General features: G+C 43.8%; 1 protein-coding gene across 5 annotated transcripts in view; it reads left to right on the top strand.

The window, feature by feature from the left end:
* SEC31B (SEC31 homolog B, COPII component) overlaps nucleotides 1-17887 on the top strand; it is a 104680-nt gene that overhangs the window by 38336 nt on the left and 48457 nt on the right. For all 5 annotated transcript variants that reach the window (XM_083148492.1, XM_083148493.1, XM_083148491.1 and 2 more), the window contains 6 exons: nucleotides 387-482; nucleotides 2378-2518; nucleotides 4454-4596; nucleotides 5059-5158; nucleotides 6011-6172; nucleotides 15124-15276. In XM_083148492.1, coding sequence (XP_083004618.1) covers nucleotides 387-482; nucleotides 2378-2518; nucleotides 4454-4596; nucleotides 5059-5158; nucleotides 6011-6172; nucleotides 15124-15276 — 795 coding nt within the window. The remainder of the gene's footprint in view (nucleotides 1-386; nucleotides 483-2377; nucleotides 2519-4453; nucleotides 4597-5058; nucleotides 5159-6010; nucleotides 6173-15123; nucleotides 15277-17887) is intronic.

Genomic DNA, 17887 nt, shown 5'->3' with positions numbered 1-17887 from the left:
TTTCACATTGTAAGGACCCATCAGGGTGCTTGTACAATCAAAAATCTTATACGATCGGATCGTATGCCATTGTATGGCATACGATGCGATGCAATATTTTATTGTACAACATCGCATCGCATACCATCGTGTACCTTATTTAGTGTTATGGTATACGATGCGATTGGCGCTGTGCTAGGAAACAAGTACTGTCTACTTACATTATTCGTAATTCTCTTTATTGATCCCGTCACATTTCTTATGAGCTGAATTACATCTGCCTAGCTATATATAGAACCTGGATCAATGACATGCTTCCGTTGTAGATTTTACTTTGTGAAATTGTCAGTATTAAGAAACCAACAATGTCATTCTGTTAATTGCACCTGTATAATTACCATTTACAGAACAATCTCTTGGCTTCTGGTGCCAATGATTCTGAAGTTTTCATATGGGACTTGAATAATTTCAATGTGCCAATGACCCCAGGAGCGAAATCCCAGGTGAGCAATAAGAAATGTGTACAGTACATATGGAACCGCAGTGTTACTGGCCTCTTCTTGTCAAATATGATTGTATAAAATGCCCTTGTGGCCAGCAAGGGAAGGTCAAAGGAGAACCCCAACTGTGAGTACATAGAGAAGGATGTGTCCAAAAGAATAGGTTTTATCTTCCTAAACGTGCACTAGTAGAACCGTGGTATTTGGTGTCAATAGATAAGGGACCCAAAAAAGTAATTTACAGTTCTCCAGAATATGTGGCATATTGTGTGGTGCAGTAGATGCCTGCATATGGCACTGGCTTACTTCATCAGACAGCGGAATTAAACCAGGAAGTAGGACATGTGAAACTAGGATCTTTGGGGTAGATGTATGAAGCAGTAATATGGGAGGGGAATTGATAAAGTGCCTGGTACTTTATCACCAGCCAATCAGCTCCTGAATGTTAAGTTACAGGCTGGGTTTAAAAAGGGACATTAAGTAGCTGATTGGCCGGTGATAAAGTACCAGGCATTTTATCACTTCTCCTCCCTTAACACCGCTTCATACATCTACCCCTCAGTCACCTTGGGCAAGGTAGTAACTTGCCTCCACTCCGTCTCCTCCCATAGTCCTTGCATGTATGGGTATAACAGCCAGCACCCCACTAGGCCCCAAGTTGTGGCCCTGTAGATGATTAGTAGAGGATTTTTATAGCCAAACCCACCAAAAAAAGAAGCTTTGATATGTCATAGATTTGAAAAGTTATTCCCTTACAGTGATATACAGTAAGAATAGTTAGGTGTGCCTTTTGATATTATTTTCAATATTTACAGTGTAGTGGATTACTTAAGCTGGGTACACACTGGAGTGATGGGGATTCGTTTGGATATCCCAGTCAGACTAGATCACCTGTACACTGAAACAATGTTAATGAAGGACAAACGATCACTGTCCCTAGCATTGTCGCTAGGTTTGATGTTCAGCACATCAAAAGCAAACCTAGCCCCATCTCAAGTGACCATGGGAGTGCGCATATACACTGAGCGATATGCCGATCTGCCTGACAGGATGGCATATAGCCCAATGTGCATGCTTTAGCTCAGAGTTCCTCAAACTATTTTGCTCTGGGACCCCATCAAACAATAAAAATAATGACAGGACGCCAGCAAGTTACTGCAGAAGGTCATCATATCGCATGCGTAGTCAGCAGACAGCACCTACATGGCAGCATTGTGGAGGCACAAGCTGATGGGAGGAGTCTGAAGTAACAGACAATGCAACAGATCTTTCAGACTCCTTCAATCAGTGACTGAGATTAGAAAAGTCATCAGCCTGATGGTCAGCAACATGGAGTCGCACAGTTTGAGAACCGCTGCTTTAGCTGCCTCCAGTTCAGAAACAGTAGCACATGGGACAGTCCTACATCAGCCCACAAGCGAGAATATTCATTTATTTAATAGCTAAGGATGGAAAGATGGCTTACCAGTGTTTGTAGTAATGCTAAGTCACAATACCCTACTTGTACACAATATAATAATGCAATGAAAGCTCATATTCACAAGAGGGAATATGATCAGGAAGGTAATACATTTAAAATTGGTGCTTCCAATATGTAATTAGATGCAAAAGTAAAATATACTCAAAAGGGAAATTTATTGCCCTAGTCCGAATGGAAATGTCAGTTACACAGTAGAAATAGACATATATGATGCCATATGATTGCCAAGTCATCTGAAGGGTATCCAATAAGATAGGGCTAACTAGGGTTGCTGACTGTTGGCCACGTCTATCAGCATGCCCACAAATACGGATGTATGCGCGTGCACAATATGACAATTTGTATCCTATTGCAGAACACTGACATACAGCTTTGAATGCGCCCAATAATGGTTGGTTTTGTTGTTGTTAATATGCAGCCTGTAGAAGACATCACTGCCATTTCTTGGAACCAGCAAGTCCAGCACATCTTATCCTCTGCTCACCCTAGTGGTAAAGCTGTAGTATGGGATCTACGCAAGAACGAGCCTGTCATTAAAGTCAGTGACCACAGCAACAGGGTAAGTCCATGACGGATACTTGTGAAACTATTGAATGAACCAACTAATTAATAGTTCCTTACCAAAGCAATGCTTTGAGGCATACAAGTCCAATATTCAATACGTCATAAGTGTGACATATCTGATTAGCGTAAATTACACTTTTTTTTTAAACTTGTAATAACTTTAAAGAAGGTACTTGTAGAGCAACATATTCACAATTACAGCCAGGCACCCCATGTCATATATTTTAGGCAGTAATTTAATTTGGTGCAGGACTTTGTTGTACAGTAAATTTGTATACACGGTGGCCTTTCAATTGCTATAGAACGGCCTCTAAGATGCATAAAAACAAATTATCACTGGACAGGCCATGGACAACAGCTTACAGTACAGCACCCACTCAGTGCTCACTGAATGCTCAGGTGCACTATCAATGGTTTCAGACTTCATTGATCTTCAAATTGCTGCTATGCAGCGGTTAGGAAGCAGAACTACCACTCATGCATAAGAGCACCTTGTGTGTAATTTGCTAGCATTTTTATGCAATTACATTGTCTCACTTTTATTTTTTGGTCACTTTTCCACACATCAAAAATACTGTCTCATTTGCAATGTTACAAAATATGTTTTAACATTTACTTCATAAATGTGTTTTCCGGGGCAATAGTCCTTTAGTTTTAAAGTGCATGTGGCCATATTGCCATCCTATGTAATAGTTGTTTTTTTCCTCTACTACTACCTGTAGTTTGCGTTTATTTGGTATTTGCAGGTTTCTAGTTTTGCAGTGATACTTGTCTACAGTTAACTCAGTCACATAGAATTGCAATTGGTGTTTGGGAATAATTGTAGCATTTTGTTTTGGTCGCATTTGGCTGTACAATTTTTTTACATTTGTAGGAGGAGTAGAAATGGGAACATGTAATAAGTAAATTATCCCTGGATTTTACATTTAAAATTATTATACACTGCATAAATCTTTCCCAAAATGCTGCCTTTGGGTATTTATATTTATTTTAATCCTATACAAGGGGTATTCTGTTCTGCCAATGGCTTTGTCAGATATCCTTATTCAGTATGCACATTAATTTACATTATTTTATCTCTATCTGTATATTACAATAATCCTAATGTCATTGTACTATGGGTTGTGTTATTGTTTAAATCAAAATCAATAAAAATGAATAAATAAATCTGTACTTTGTATACACGTCCCACATCTGTTTCCAAATATATACCTAAATAATATAAGTTTCTTCACTCATGGCCTGTATGTTGCAATTCTATTTATTCCTAGTCTGTGCCAGTGCTATGACATATGTGCCTGTCTCCTGCCACTCATCCTTTGCTATGTTGATGCTTTCCTTTACGTACAGTACATGTGCTGCTTTTATCTTTCTTGCTTTTGTTCCATTTACATGTGTTGTGATAAGCAGCATCCATGGAAAGGTGGCTTACCAGTGTTTGTAGTAATGCTATAGTCACTATACCCTACTTGTACACAATATAATAGTGTAATCAAAATATACACAAGAGGGAATATTATCAGGAAAGGTAATACATTTAAAAGATATGCTTCACATGGACAGTTTATTATGTAGATTACATATTTACTGTTAAAACTCAAAACCTGTTTGATGGGGCTGTGTTGCTCCAGATTGTGGGTACGTTACAGAAGACCCTGTTTCCAAGTATCTGCACATTGTACATCCACCTTTATATGATCCAGGGGCTTTGGAGAGAAAATGTTTTGAATTCTGAGCCACCTTGGTAGTCACCGCATTATTCACAAGCCAGTTTTCAAATCTCTCCCTCCTCCTTTTTGACAGTTGAGTATCCTGGTATTTTTTTTAGAATGGATAAACTAGAATCCATAGATCTAATCAGCCACAGCTGTGCTGTACTCCTGCCTCATTTAGTTCTTCAAACTATGTCTGTCTCCTGTACCCTTCCCAGATGCACTGCTCCGGAATGTTGTGGCACCCAGAAATCGCCACTCAGCTTGTTCTCTCCTCTGAAGATGACAGACTACCAGTCATTCAAGTTTGGGACCTGCGTTTTGCCAGTTCCCCTCTGAAAATGCTGGAGAATCACACGAGGTAGAGCTGGAACATGAACCAGAGACACTTCCTCTTCTCCTGACAGTTACACAACCCTGTGTGTTTTCATTGCTATCACATAAGTTCACTAAAAACTACCTCCTAATACAGAATGTGATTCAGGGAACACTATTTAACTTTTTAGGAAAGCATTTATGTAAATTGTAATCCTCACTCTTATCAAGTGCTGTGGCTTAGGTTGTATGGAAAAAAAATTGCATTATATATTTACATTTTGTTGTAATTCCTCGTAGACCTTTTTTTGCTGAGCACTACAAATTAAACATACTACGAGTTATACCTGAGCATTTTCTTCATTTTTACTATTTATGAGTAGTTAATTGCAGCAGAATTAGTTTGTAATTTTGTTAATTTGTTCATTTTTTAGTACACCTGAAACTAGCCAGGTATTTATAATTATATAACAGCATTTCAAATCTCTTCTTATTTATTTGTATATAGGGGCATTCTGTCAATTTCTTGGAGCAAAGAAGACCCAGAATTACTTCTCAGTAGTTCCAAAGACCACCGTATACTATGCTGGAACCCGAGCACAAGTGAGGTCTGTTGTTTTCACTTTGTGTATGAAATATATTTTTTAATGTGCATGTACAGATTTGCTGCAGTCACGCCAAACAGCCCCTCTTGGCACGCCAGGTCGCATAAGAATGTTCTATAATCGGGGCACATTATTTGCTTCTTTTTCCCAGAAAATGCATCTTAATTATATATTATTTTATTAACAGTTTATTATATAGCGCATACAAATTCCGCAGCTCTTTACATAGAATATTTGAACATTCACATCAGTCCCTGCCCCAGTGGAGTTTACAATCTATATTCCCTACCACATGTACATGCGTTAGGGTTAATTTTTGTTGGAAGCCAATTGACCTACCAGCATATTTTTGGATTGTGGGAGGGAACCGGAGTAAACCCACGCAAACACGGGGAGGATATACAAACTCCACACAGTTAGGGCCATGGTGGGAATCGAACCCATGACCTCATGGTGGGAATCGAACCCATGACCTCAGTGCTCTGAGGCAGTTATGCTAACCATTACACCATCCGTGCTGCCCGATCAATATGCAATGCGACAAGGAAGCACAAGGGGACTGCTCTGATTAATTTCATATGATATTTGTATAGATGTGCCCAACTGTGTCTCTTGAATCTGTATAGGAAGTGCTACAATGTAGCATCTGCAGCTTTTATCTGCCTAGTAAGGTTCTATTCTGCTCTGTATACAGACTCGAGGGCTAATTCATTCTTGTACACTAACTCGATGGTTAGCATACAAGTCCTATAGTGGGAACACTGCTCATGTGTAGAACATGTAGCTTAATATATATATTGTAGCCTAGGACACATTAAAACTCAGTTTGTCTTATATTTTCCAATCCAATTGTAGGTGGTGTATGAACTGCCAATTAACAACCAGTGGTGCTTTGATGTCCAGTGGTGCCCGCGTAACCCCTCAGTGCTATCTGCTGCCTCTCTTGATGGTTGGATCAGTGTATATTCTATCATGGGTGGTAGCCTGGAAGCTCAACAGAGGAGCCAGGCTGATATGGTACGTACATCCTTCCATTTTGTTTTGAAAGAGAAACTATACTAATGATTGTAAAGTTTGTAGCCAGAAAGTGATAGGATAGAAAATCAATGACCAACATGATATTAAGACAAACTCAGATGGAATAAGAACCACCATTAGGCGTATCTTCTCTTTCTGTCAATACAGTATGTTTCAATTGATGGGGAACATAAAAACCACAAAGGGTTGGCCAAATTGGGAAACGCACTCAGGGGCAGATGTATTAAGGCTAGTAAAGCGATAAAGTGGAAGGTGATAACACATTAGCTAATCAGCTCCTAACTGCCATTTTTTCAAACCAATATAAAGGGAGAGTTTCAGCAGAACTTAGAAAAAACACTGTTATACAATTGTGTTGACTTGACAATAAATGCAACATTTGATTAGAAATGCATTGGAGGTGGGGGCGTGGTTACGGCGGCGAGCGGGTAGGACGCGCTTGGAAGGAGCTCCCTGGCTAACCATCCGACACCCCATCCTGTGCCTCTTGCGACGCCTGATTCCCCCGCCAGCGGTAGCCCGGTGACTCAGGCTTACCCCGGACTAGCCGCCCGCCCGACAGATTCGGTCCCGGCGTCGCAGCCAGCCCGCCGGACCGAGGAGAGGACTGCGGCCTACCTCCCCCGCCGTGCAGCGCACATCCGCCCGGGCGCCTGTTGCTGCTGCAGCTGAGGCCGCGTCGCGGAGGTGATCCCCGCGAGCGACTCACCCGCCGATGCCCTCCGCCTGACAACGGCGTCCACCATCGTGGGGGAAACATCCTGAATCTGTCCACCCGGAGCCTGGTGAGTCCCGTGCTGCGGGCGCCATCTTGGGCTCAACGCAGCACACTTACAAGCGCACAAGCCTGCAGCAACCCCCTCAGAAGGGCTTCATATCCCCAGCCTACTGCACCTGCCCAGAGTGTTTCACACAGAATCGCCATTGCCCTGAACTGCCTGTGGTGAGGGTGGCTTACAGCAACTCGCACCCCACCAATAGATCCAGCACTATAATCTACACTAACAGAGACTGCCTCAGCTGAGGAGGGGGTATATATTAGCCTGGCACCATTCAACCATGGTGAAGCAGAATCATAGCACCTCTGCAGCAAAGCTGGCCAAGTTTGCGAGGGGGCAGGAGGCGCAGGGCCCACCGGCACCGCCGGGGGACTCCGGGCAAAACTCTGGGGACCCAGCTGGCTCTGAAGCCCCCCCTGATGACACTTCACCTGCACCCCCATCCCTCCAACAAATCCTGGAGGCCATTGCTGGCACTGAGAAACGTTTATCTGATAAAATGGAGAAGGTGCAGTGTGACCTGTCCCTCCTTAGACAGGACGTGCAGCGCATCAGGGAGCGTGTGGGGGAGGTGGAGACCCGGGTCTCAACGGTTGAAGACGCAATTGATCCTATGAAAACCACAGTCTCTACCCTGACACAGCAGGTCACAAGTATTCAGAATAAACTAATGGATATGGAGGGCCGTTTGAGGAGAAATAATGTCCGTTTCGTTGGCCTGCCGGAAAAGGAGGAGGGCTCGGCGCCAGAGGCTTTTTTGGAGGCCTGGCTGATCGAGACATTTGGCAGAGAATCCTTCTCGCCCCAATTTGCTGTCGAGAGAGCCCACAGAATCCCCACCCGTCCACTCCCTCCGGGGGCCCCACCCAGAACTTTTATAGCCAAACTCCTACATTATAAGGACCGTGATACGATCCTGCGACTGAACCGCACCAAAGGCCCTATGATCAGGAATGGCGTCACCATCTCTACGTTTCCTGACTTCGCCATAGAGGTACAGAAGGAGAGGGCCTCTTTCTTCCCCGTGAAACGCAGGTTACGTGACTTGGGCCTTCCCTACTCCATGCTCTTCCCGGCCCGGTTGCGGGTGGTGGCGGAGGGAGAGACTAAATTCTTCAGCAGCCCTCGTGAGGTGGCAGCCTGGCTCGATAGATTTGCGCCTGGTGCTCGCCAGTTGGCTCCGGCCTGATTCTCTACAACAGCCAGAAGAAGGACTTGATTTACACTTATGCGGACATTCCATTCTACCCTCTTATAAGCTCTTCAGGAGATCCCAAGACGCCTGAGTGGTACCGATGTTGTTCGATTAACGTGAATATTATTAGAGATGTGCTACAATTGATTTGATTTATTATGCCTTATGCGGGAGGGGGGGGGGTGGCGGGGGGAATGTTACTAAATGTTATGTACTTTTTGCATAAGTGTCGCTTTAGACAAGTGAAGGCCCAATATATGGCCAGGGGGCCCCGATGCTTGCATTGGTAGTTATTAACGGACTGCTCCCATAGTTTGTTAGATATTGCTGACCTTTCTTGGTCTCCATAGTTACTAGGTTAGGGTTACAAGTATGCCTAGGTTGGGGGAGGTATACAGGGAGGGGGTGTATTTTGTTGGGATTGTTTTTTCTATGTCTTCTTGTTTTTCTTCTTTCTCTTTCTCTATTAGTCATGCAAGGTATATTGATTTGATATGCATACAATTGAAGGGTATGATGCTTTTTGAAGTAATGGTTGTGGTATATTCAGGTCTACAAGGTGGCAGCACTGATATAACAGCTTTCTACGGCCCGCGCCCTATAACTCAATATGACGCAACTTAACATTTTAACCTGGAATGTCCGGGGGATAAATGATAGAGTTAAACGTTCCCTAGTTCTTAAAATGGTTAGGCAGTACGGCTCGGACATCACCTGCCTGATCGAGACCCACCTGGAGGGAAATAGACTAATGTCCTTACGCAGGCCCTGGGTGGGATGGGCATACCATAGTTCCCACACGACTCACTCTAGAGGGGTTTCTGTACTAATTAACAAATCTGTACAATTTGTGCTGATAGATGTTAAGACTGACCCACTGGGTAGGTACGTCTTCCTCCAATGTAAACTATACTCCCAGTCCTTCTTTATCCTGGCGGTTTATGTCCCCCCTCCTTTCAACTATGAGGTCTTAAAACAAGCTGCTGCCTATGTGGCCCAATCCCCTGATACACCAGTTATATGCCTTGGGGATTTTAACAAACTAATGAACCAACGGCTAGACAGATGGTGGCCCCCCGGTTCCGTCCCTACTGACGACCGCCCCACAGGCTTTGCAAAGTATGTGGAGTCGATTGGTTTGAGGGATGCCTGGCGACTAAAGCACCCCGCGGTCACCCAATACTCCTGCTTCTCCAAGACTCATAACTCCTTCTCGCGCATTGATCTAGCCCTAGTCACTCCCTCAGTATTGCCCAGACTCCAAGACATCTGCTACAAAGCGAGGGGTGTCTCGGACCACTCTCCTCTGATGCTGACGGTGGGGATGGAATGCCAGAGGGGACAGTCCTTCTGGAAACTACATCCCTCCTGGTTATTACAACTTGGAGAGTCCTCGGACCTCCAGACTCTGTGGGATGGGTACTTTGATATCAACACAGGCACAGCCCCTGCCCCGGTAGTGTGGGAAGCATTCAAGGCATACCTGAGGGGCACCCTCATATCTAAAATTGCCTCTATTAAACGAACACATAAAGCTAGGGGTATTGAATTGGAGGACGAATGTCGGCACACAGAGATCACACACCTGGAGGAGGGCTCGGAGGAGTCCAGGGCAAGGTGGGAGTTAGCACAAACTACCTGGGTTTCCCATTTGGAGGAGCGTAACGCCCGTAGCCTGTTATTTAAATCCCACAAACTTTACATGAATGCGGACAAGACAGGCAGCCTTCTGGCTCACCTGGTACACTTGGACCGCCCTGCCAACTCTGTGGCCCAAATATTTGACACCGACGGGGTACTGAGGACATCCCCCAGGGAAATAGCGGATGTGTTCCTTACCTTTTACCAAGAGCTATACCGCTCACGCCTGAGATGCTCGCTGGGGGAACTCACTGACTACCTAGACCGCATCGACTTACCCACACTGCCCGAGGAAGCCAGATCCTCCCTCGAGGCACCTGTTACAATTGCTGAAATAGAGGCTGCGATCCGGTCCTTTCCCGGTGATAAGTCTCCGGGCGTGGACGGGGTTCCAGTGGAACTATACAGGACACACTTGGACTTGTTCGCCCCTAAGCTATTGAATCTATTTAACCCCTTCACGACATTGCCTTTTAAGGTAATTTTTTTTTTTTTTTCCTCCTTGCGTTCAAATAAGCGTAACTTTTTTAATTTTCCGGCTATATAGACACATGAGGGCTTTTTTTTTGCGGGACAAGTTGTACTTTGTAATGATACCATTTACTATACCGTATAATATTCTGGGGAATCAGGAAATAATTCAATGTGGGGTAAAAAAAAAAAAAAACGCCATTGCACAATTTTGCGCTGGTTACGGTTTTTTTGGAGTTCATAGTTCGTTTAAAATGATGGGTTATCTTTATTCTATGGGTCGTTACGATTCTGGTGATACCAAACTTATATAGTTTTCGTTATGTTTTACCACTAAAAAAAAAAATCGCAACTTTTACGGTTTTTCTAATTTGCGTTGCGTCGCCATGTTCTGCGGCTTATAACTTTTTTATTTTTCCACCTACGGACCTGGGTGAGGGCTCATTTTTTGCGGGCTGAAGTGTACTTTTTAATTAATACCATTATGGGATATGGGCGACTTTCTGATCTCTTTTAGTTATTTTTTTTTGGGTACGCGATGCGACCAAAAAACGTAGTTTTGGCGTTGGGGATTATTTTCCGTTTACGCCTTTAACCGTGCGGGATAACTAATGTTATATTTTAATAGATCGGACTTTTAGGAACGCGGCGATACCAAATATGTTTATTTTTTTTATTTATTTTTATTTGGTAAATGGGGAAAGGGGGGTGATTTGAACTTTTAATATTTTTTTATTTTTTTTTTATTTTTAAACTTTATTTTTTTTTTTTTTACTTTTACTACAAGGCCCCCTAGTGTACTTGACCACTAGGGGGTGCGATCGCCTGTACTAGGTTCAGCCATAGAGCTCTATGGCTGAACGTAGTGATTTTATGCACTTCCTATTACATCCTGCCTGAGGCAGGATGTAATAGGTATGCATACACGGCCAGCACAGGGGTCTACATTAGACCCCTGGCTACCATGGCAACCGATCGGCACCCTCCGATCTCGCTGCGGGGGGCCCCGATCGGCGCCGGAGGGGGGCGCCCCCCCTTCGATCAGCTATTTAAGCACTGCGGGCGCTTTGCCCGCGGTGCTTAAAGGGTTAAACGGCCACGATCGGCGAACTCGCCGCTCGTGGCCGTGAGAGCAGGGACCTGGCTGTAATATACAGCCATTACCTGCTCTCTTTCAAGCCAGCTCACTCCGTGAGCTGGCTTGATTCCCCCGCAACCGACATATGACGTATATATGTCATATGTCGTGAAGGGGTTAATGACCTCCTTGATCTAAATGTCCTACCGGACTCTATGTCCGAGGCCGTTATAGTCGTTATACCTAAGCCCGGGAAAGACCCTGAACACCCCGACTCATACAGACCTATCTCCCTGATTACCACTGACGTCAAGATTTTGGCGAAGGTCCTGGCTATTCGGCTGAATGGTGTGATTTTGTCCGTTATTCATCCGGACCAAACCGGCTTCATGCCAGGTATGTCCACCAGTATAAATTTAAGACGGCTGTTTACACATATTCAGGCCACCCATGAGGAGGAAACAGACTCTGCTATTGTTTCGTTTGACGCCAATAAGGCCTTCGACTCAGTCGAATGGCCTTATCTATGGCAGGTAATGAGACGTATGGGCTTCGGCCCACAATACTTAAAATGGGTCCAGCTGCTGTACCTCCACCCGATGGCCAGGGTCTCTGTCAATAGCCAGGTCTCACCTCCCTTCGTGCTGGGAAGGGGTACTAGACAGGGATGCCCCCTTTTCCCTGGTCTTTTCGCTATAGCTATTGAACCGCTTGCTTGCATCCTTAGGACACACCGAGACATTGTTGGGCTCCAACTGGGTCAGAGGACGGACACAGTGGCACTCTATGCCGATGACTTACTTCTCTTCTTAAAAGACTATAGACTGTCTGTACCGATTGCCCTGCAGCTGATGGAGGAGTTTGGCGGTTTCTCTGGCCTCACTGTGAACTGGTCTAAATCCTCCATGATGCCCCTACGAGGCCCACCACCCCTGGCCCTGGGCACCCCTCTCCCACTTGCCTGGGTTTCCCACTTCAAATATTTGGGGATTAATATCACCAACACCAGTCAGGACTTTATCCCTAGAAACCTACACCCACTGCTGTCCGTCGTTAAGGACAAACTGTCGGTGTGGACCAAGTTGCCCCTAAATGTCATCGGTAGGGTCAACTTAGTAAAAATGATCTTACAGCCCAAGATAACATATGTCTTAAATCAGTCCCCGGTGTACGTGCCCGCTTCCTTTTTCAGGCACCTAAATAGCTTACTATCTTCACTGATATGGGCTAGTAAGTGCCCCAGAATCAGCGTCAGCACCCTTACTAGACCACGGACAGATGGGGGTCTGGCTTTACCACAATTCAGACTATACTACTACGCTGGCCAGTTCTCGCACCTTAGGCATTGGATGCAGGACACTGACCAGAGCTCGCTCCCGACCACATTTTTGCACCAAATATGTCCCGACATCACACCCACGCAGCTACTATTGGGTGGGAGGATACCCGGGGGGGCCCCTCCACTGGTGGTCCAGGCCATCAAGATATGGCAGGAGGCCCAATCCTTGATGGGATACACGGCTGTAGACCCTGGAGCTCCCCTCTGGCATTCTACCAAATTGCCTGAACTCGCTTGCTTGTCGGGCAGGAGTCTGTGGTCATCTGGGGGAGTGGTGACGATTGGACAACTATATGAGGCAACCGTACTAAAATCTTTTCAACAGCTAAAGGAGGAATATGGGTTATCTCAGGTGTACTTCTTTAGATACCTGCAGTTGCGCCACGCCCTTAATACCCAGTTTAACAACAGCCCCCCTGTGCTACTATCCTCCCCGGCAAAAATATTCCTGGCTAATCTTGGACAGGTAAAAACCATCTCTCTGGCCTATTCATTTCTGTTATCCTTTTTACATAAGGACTCGCTTCCCGCCTTAAAGGCCAAGTGGGAGGTCGATGTGGGTGCCTTTGAGGAGGAGGAGTGGGAGGAGGCTCTGGCATCACCACGATATGCCACGGTCTCCGCAAGATTTCAACAAGTCCAGCTATTTATTGTACACAGAACATACCTAACACCGTGCACTATGGTTAAATTTGGCGGACGGGCCTCGCCGGCCTGCCCAAAATGTGGTTTCACACGGGAACCTATGGCATCTCCTCTGGGAATGTCCCCTGGTTAACTCTTTCTGGGTGACGGTTAAATCAGCCATTGTATCAACTGGGATATCTGGGCAAACCCTGACGCCCAAGATGTGTATTTTAGGAAGCAAGGAAAATACATCACTGAATAACACGGAGGGACAATACGTGACCAACTTGTGTTCCCTAGCCAAAGTTGTCATAGCTAGACATTGGATGGCTAGCTCGGGACCCACGATGATGGAATGGAGAGCTCTAGTTAACACCACAGTACAGCACGAAAAATATGTATACATGTCTCGGGGTACCTTGCCTAAATTTGACAAGATATGGGGCAGGTGGCTGGAGTCTCCGCACTCCGCACATTCCTGATGATACAAAGCTGGGCTATAATGTTAATTGTGGACGCTGATAACCATACCGCTCATATATATGTAAGAACTGATCAACCCAAGATTATGTATAGATATACTACCCTAAATGGGATTGAACCCCTAATATGCACATTAATTAACGACTAATGTTCTCTCTCTTCCTCTCACCTCTTCTTCTTCTTTTCTCTTTCTCTTTCTCTTAATGTATAATTCAAAATAAACAAAAAACTAAAATATTGATACTCAGTCAGAATAGGATGGCGATATCATCTCTCTTTATCAATTGATTCTTTATTATATTTTCAATACATATGTAAGGTGACGATATTGTATGTGAATATAAGGTACATTTTGATATCCAATGTTTGATTTTGATTGACTGTTCCACATGCATAATGCTTGATTTGTTGTTCTGTTCTGTATTAACGACCTGTGAAATAAAAATACTTTATTAAAAAGAAATGCATTGGAGGTATAAATAGAATAGTGAACACATTAATAAAAAAAAATAAAGTAAAAACAATATTAAAATATATATGTAAAGAAATGCACCTCAATGAGCTCATAGTTATTAGAAAGTGAATATAGTAACCAGTATCTGTTCATATAATGCCCATTGCAGCAGGCTCTAGAGCAGTGGTCAGGGAACTCGGTCCTCATTACCCCACACAGTGCATGTTTTGCAGGTCTCCTCACAGAATCACAAGTGAAATAATTAACTCCACCTGCGGACCTTATAATATGTGTCTGTGAGTAACTAGTACGCCTGTGCACCTGCTGGGTTACCAGCAAAACATGCACTGTGTGGGGTAATGAGGACCGAGTTCCCTGACCACTGTCTAGTATAGCTGGTGGGCAAAAACAAGAGGAGATGCTGATGATGCTGCAAACAGAACTTGAAGTGGCTCAACGTGGTTCGTCTCCATAGCACATTCACAGAGTAATTAAATTCACCACTCCACTGCTAGAAGACAAGCCCAAAGGATCTTGTAATCTCAGGCATTGCAATAGGCCCTACTTAAATAATTGGATTTTTCTTCTTCCAGAATTGCCATTGGATGATGTGATGGGCAGTCCAAATTCTCTTTATATCCTCTATTAACATGGCAGATGCCCATGTTAGATTCTTTTGTCATGACTACTTCTATGACCATCTTGATCTCTTTGATAGATAAAAATCTGTTTACCGTTACACATTTAATAATTAAATGCTATCCTGTGTTTGTTTAAAATAAATATTATAAAACTTTCCCGATAGTCTAGTTCGTTTCCATTGAAGCTTAGATTGTCATTAACTTGCTCTTTTGCTTTTTCAGATATCATCCTCCTTTAATAATTTAGATCCTTTTGGAACAGGGCAACCTCTACCTCCTCTCCAAGTGCCACAGCAGGTTGCACAGACCACTGTTATACCACCATTAAAAAAGCCTCCTCGTTGGATTCGGAGACCTGTTGGAGTGTCATTTGCAGTAAGCAAGCACAGTAATAGAGCCATTTCTTGAGGATTTGTTTTATTTTGCTTTTTAAATAAAATATAATAGATGCCATATGGTGTGTGTACACAGTGCAATTTCCCCTCCGAGTTTAACATTATAGTCAAAATCCAATCTGGAACGCGTAGACATTGAATGGAGATAGAACATGTTTTTAAGCTTTCTATCGGGATTCGAGGCCGATGCGTGCTCCCGTTCAGCTGAAATCGAAAAGCCAAATAGACAGTGCAGCAATGACTACATAGTGCAGATTGAATGTAGATAGCATGAATTGTATGTAAATAGCAAAGAGTTAGCAAAGATTGCATAGCATCTTATGGTGTGTACACACGGTCGACAGCTGTGCTATTCGATCCCGATGCGATCGGATCGCACAGCAAGCCATGAGACATGCATGCAATTTTGAGTATATAGTACAGATCTGTACTATATATCCAATGCAACCCTGTCTATCGGGCTTCGATTTGTGCTGTGTGGGAGCACGCATTGGGATCGCAACGTTAAAAAATGCGATCCCGATGCGATTTTGACTATATAGTCCTTTTGTTAAGCGCAACGGAATATAATGCGCTATATGAGAAACTGTTAACAAACAAATAGTCAAAATTGTATTATGAATTGTACCATGTGTATGCGCCATTAGTCGAATAGCAAAGGAATCTCATCGTGTGTACACACCATTAAAGCAGCAATCAAATCCAAAAACAGTAAATGTGCCCATCCATGGTGCAATGTTCAGGTGCCTAGCATCTAGCACTGTTAAGAAGTGTGTGGCATGTTTAACCAACCCTTCGTCCCTTTTAACAGAGCAAGTCCAATGTTTTTTGTTTTCGTTTTTTTTGCTTTTAATGGGGTTAACATTTTCCATGCACTATAGAGTGCTATGCACTTAATCTGAGCTCCAACAGAACCCCATTTATGTTTCTTAATATTACAGGCAACATTGACATTGACAATAAGCCTTTTCTTGTCAAAAAATGTTGGGAGCTAGGGAGCTCACAGTGGACACCAGCACCCCATAGCTGCCAGCATGGCTTTTCCATAGCACTGGCTCTAGTTGACGTCCTTAAATCCTGGTCTGACTAGGCCTCATGAGGGTAAGCAACTTTCCCTGCAATTTAAAAAATTTGACTAATTGCCCATCTGAATCCCTGCCCTGCCTTCCCTTGCCGTAATTGGGCACTTTTTTGCCCCATGCTGGTCGCTGCTGCCCCATCTCATATGGTTTGATGACATTTCTTTTGTTTATGTGTTATGTGCAATTCCCTACATATAGAATTGTATGTGAGCTTTTGAGTACATCTTAAAACAGGGATTCCATGATCAAATCATATTGCTTGGTCATGTCAGTTTAAGCTTCCAAATGTGCACACATTAATGTATTGTGTCCTAGTGGACTAGTTATATTCCTTTTCCACTAAAAACCTAAGTTTCCAGTGGAAAATTGGGTAATTGAACACCATTTCAAGCTGTTTCACATCAACTTGAAACCCTGCAGGCTAGATCTTAGTGGTGGATGTTCCCTCTGGCGGCACTTGGAGATTACATCATCTCCAAGTGCAAGTGAGCCGGCTCTCCATAGGCTTTCAATGAGTCACCCTTTTACATCACAGTCTACCCAGGTTCGACTGTGGTAGCTACCAATGTCTAATTCCCATGTAACTTAAGCAGCCAACTTTGTTTTTTAAGAACCCTGTTAAACCAAGCAGATGGACCCAGGAAATTGCATGCCCTTAAATCCATAATCCTAAACCAGAGTAAAGCAGCCCATACACGGTCCGTTTAACGGATCCGTTTGGGACTTAAATAGTACACATCGGATCGCATCCCTAGTGCATGCAGTGTGCATGCACTGTGATACGATCCGATGTGTACCTAGTACAAAAAGTATGTGCAGCACATACTTTTTGTACCGTACTATGTGATGTGCGGGAGCGCGCATCCCATACTACAGAACGGAGCCGTACACAACGGACCGTGTATGGGCTCCATAAGACAGCAAACTTGACTCCTTCTCCTAATCATTAGCTGGCCGAATGTGCCGTGGCAATGGTTGCCCAAAACTGAATTTGAACAGACTGGTAGACCTGGTATGAAGGGGACCGGTCTGAACACTTTTATGTGATAAATGTTGATCTGGGGAATTCTTACTTAAAGAAAACCATTTTCTGCATTTTGGAGTTATTGTCCTAGCTGCCTTCCAGTATGATTGCAGGGCTCCACTGCTAACACTCCTTATGAGAAATCCCTATCTCCCTTGTTGCCAGAAGAATAGTATGATTTAAGAGGCTTTCCATTTTCAGGATCTTGCAGCTTTTGGCTTTTTAGAAATGTCTGTGTGTACTTAAGTTTTGGAATTTTACCATTTTGAGTACCAACGATGCTGTAAGTGACCCTCAAAATATCCGCTAAAAATCCCAGCATCGCTCACAGTTACTCTGCTTTAAGTAGAAATAAATACAAATAAATGTCAAGTCAATTAAATGAAGTTTAGTTAAATACTGCACCCAAAAAAAGGACAGTCTCTGTGAGCGGCACTGGAATTGTTAATGGATATTTTGAGGATCTTTCACAGCAACATTGGCAC

This window comes from Crinia signifera, chromosome 6 (genome assembly GCF_055691185.1).
Source record: "Crinia signifera chromosome 6, ASM5569118v1, whole genome shotgun sequence".
NCBI classification, from domain to species: Eukaryota; Metazoa; Chordata; class Amphibia; order Anura; family Myobatrachidae; genus Crinia; species Crinia signifera.
This window is presented reverse-complemented; position numbering and strand designations above follow the sequence as displayed.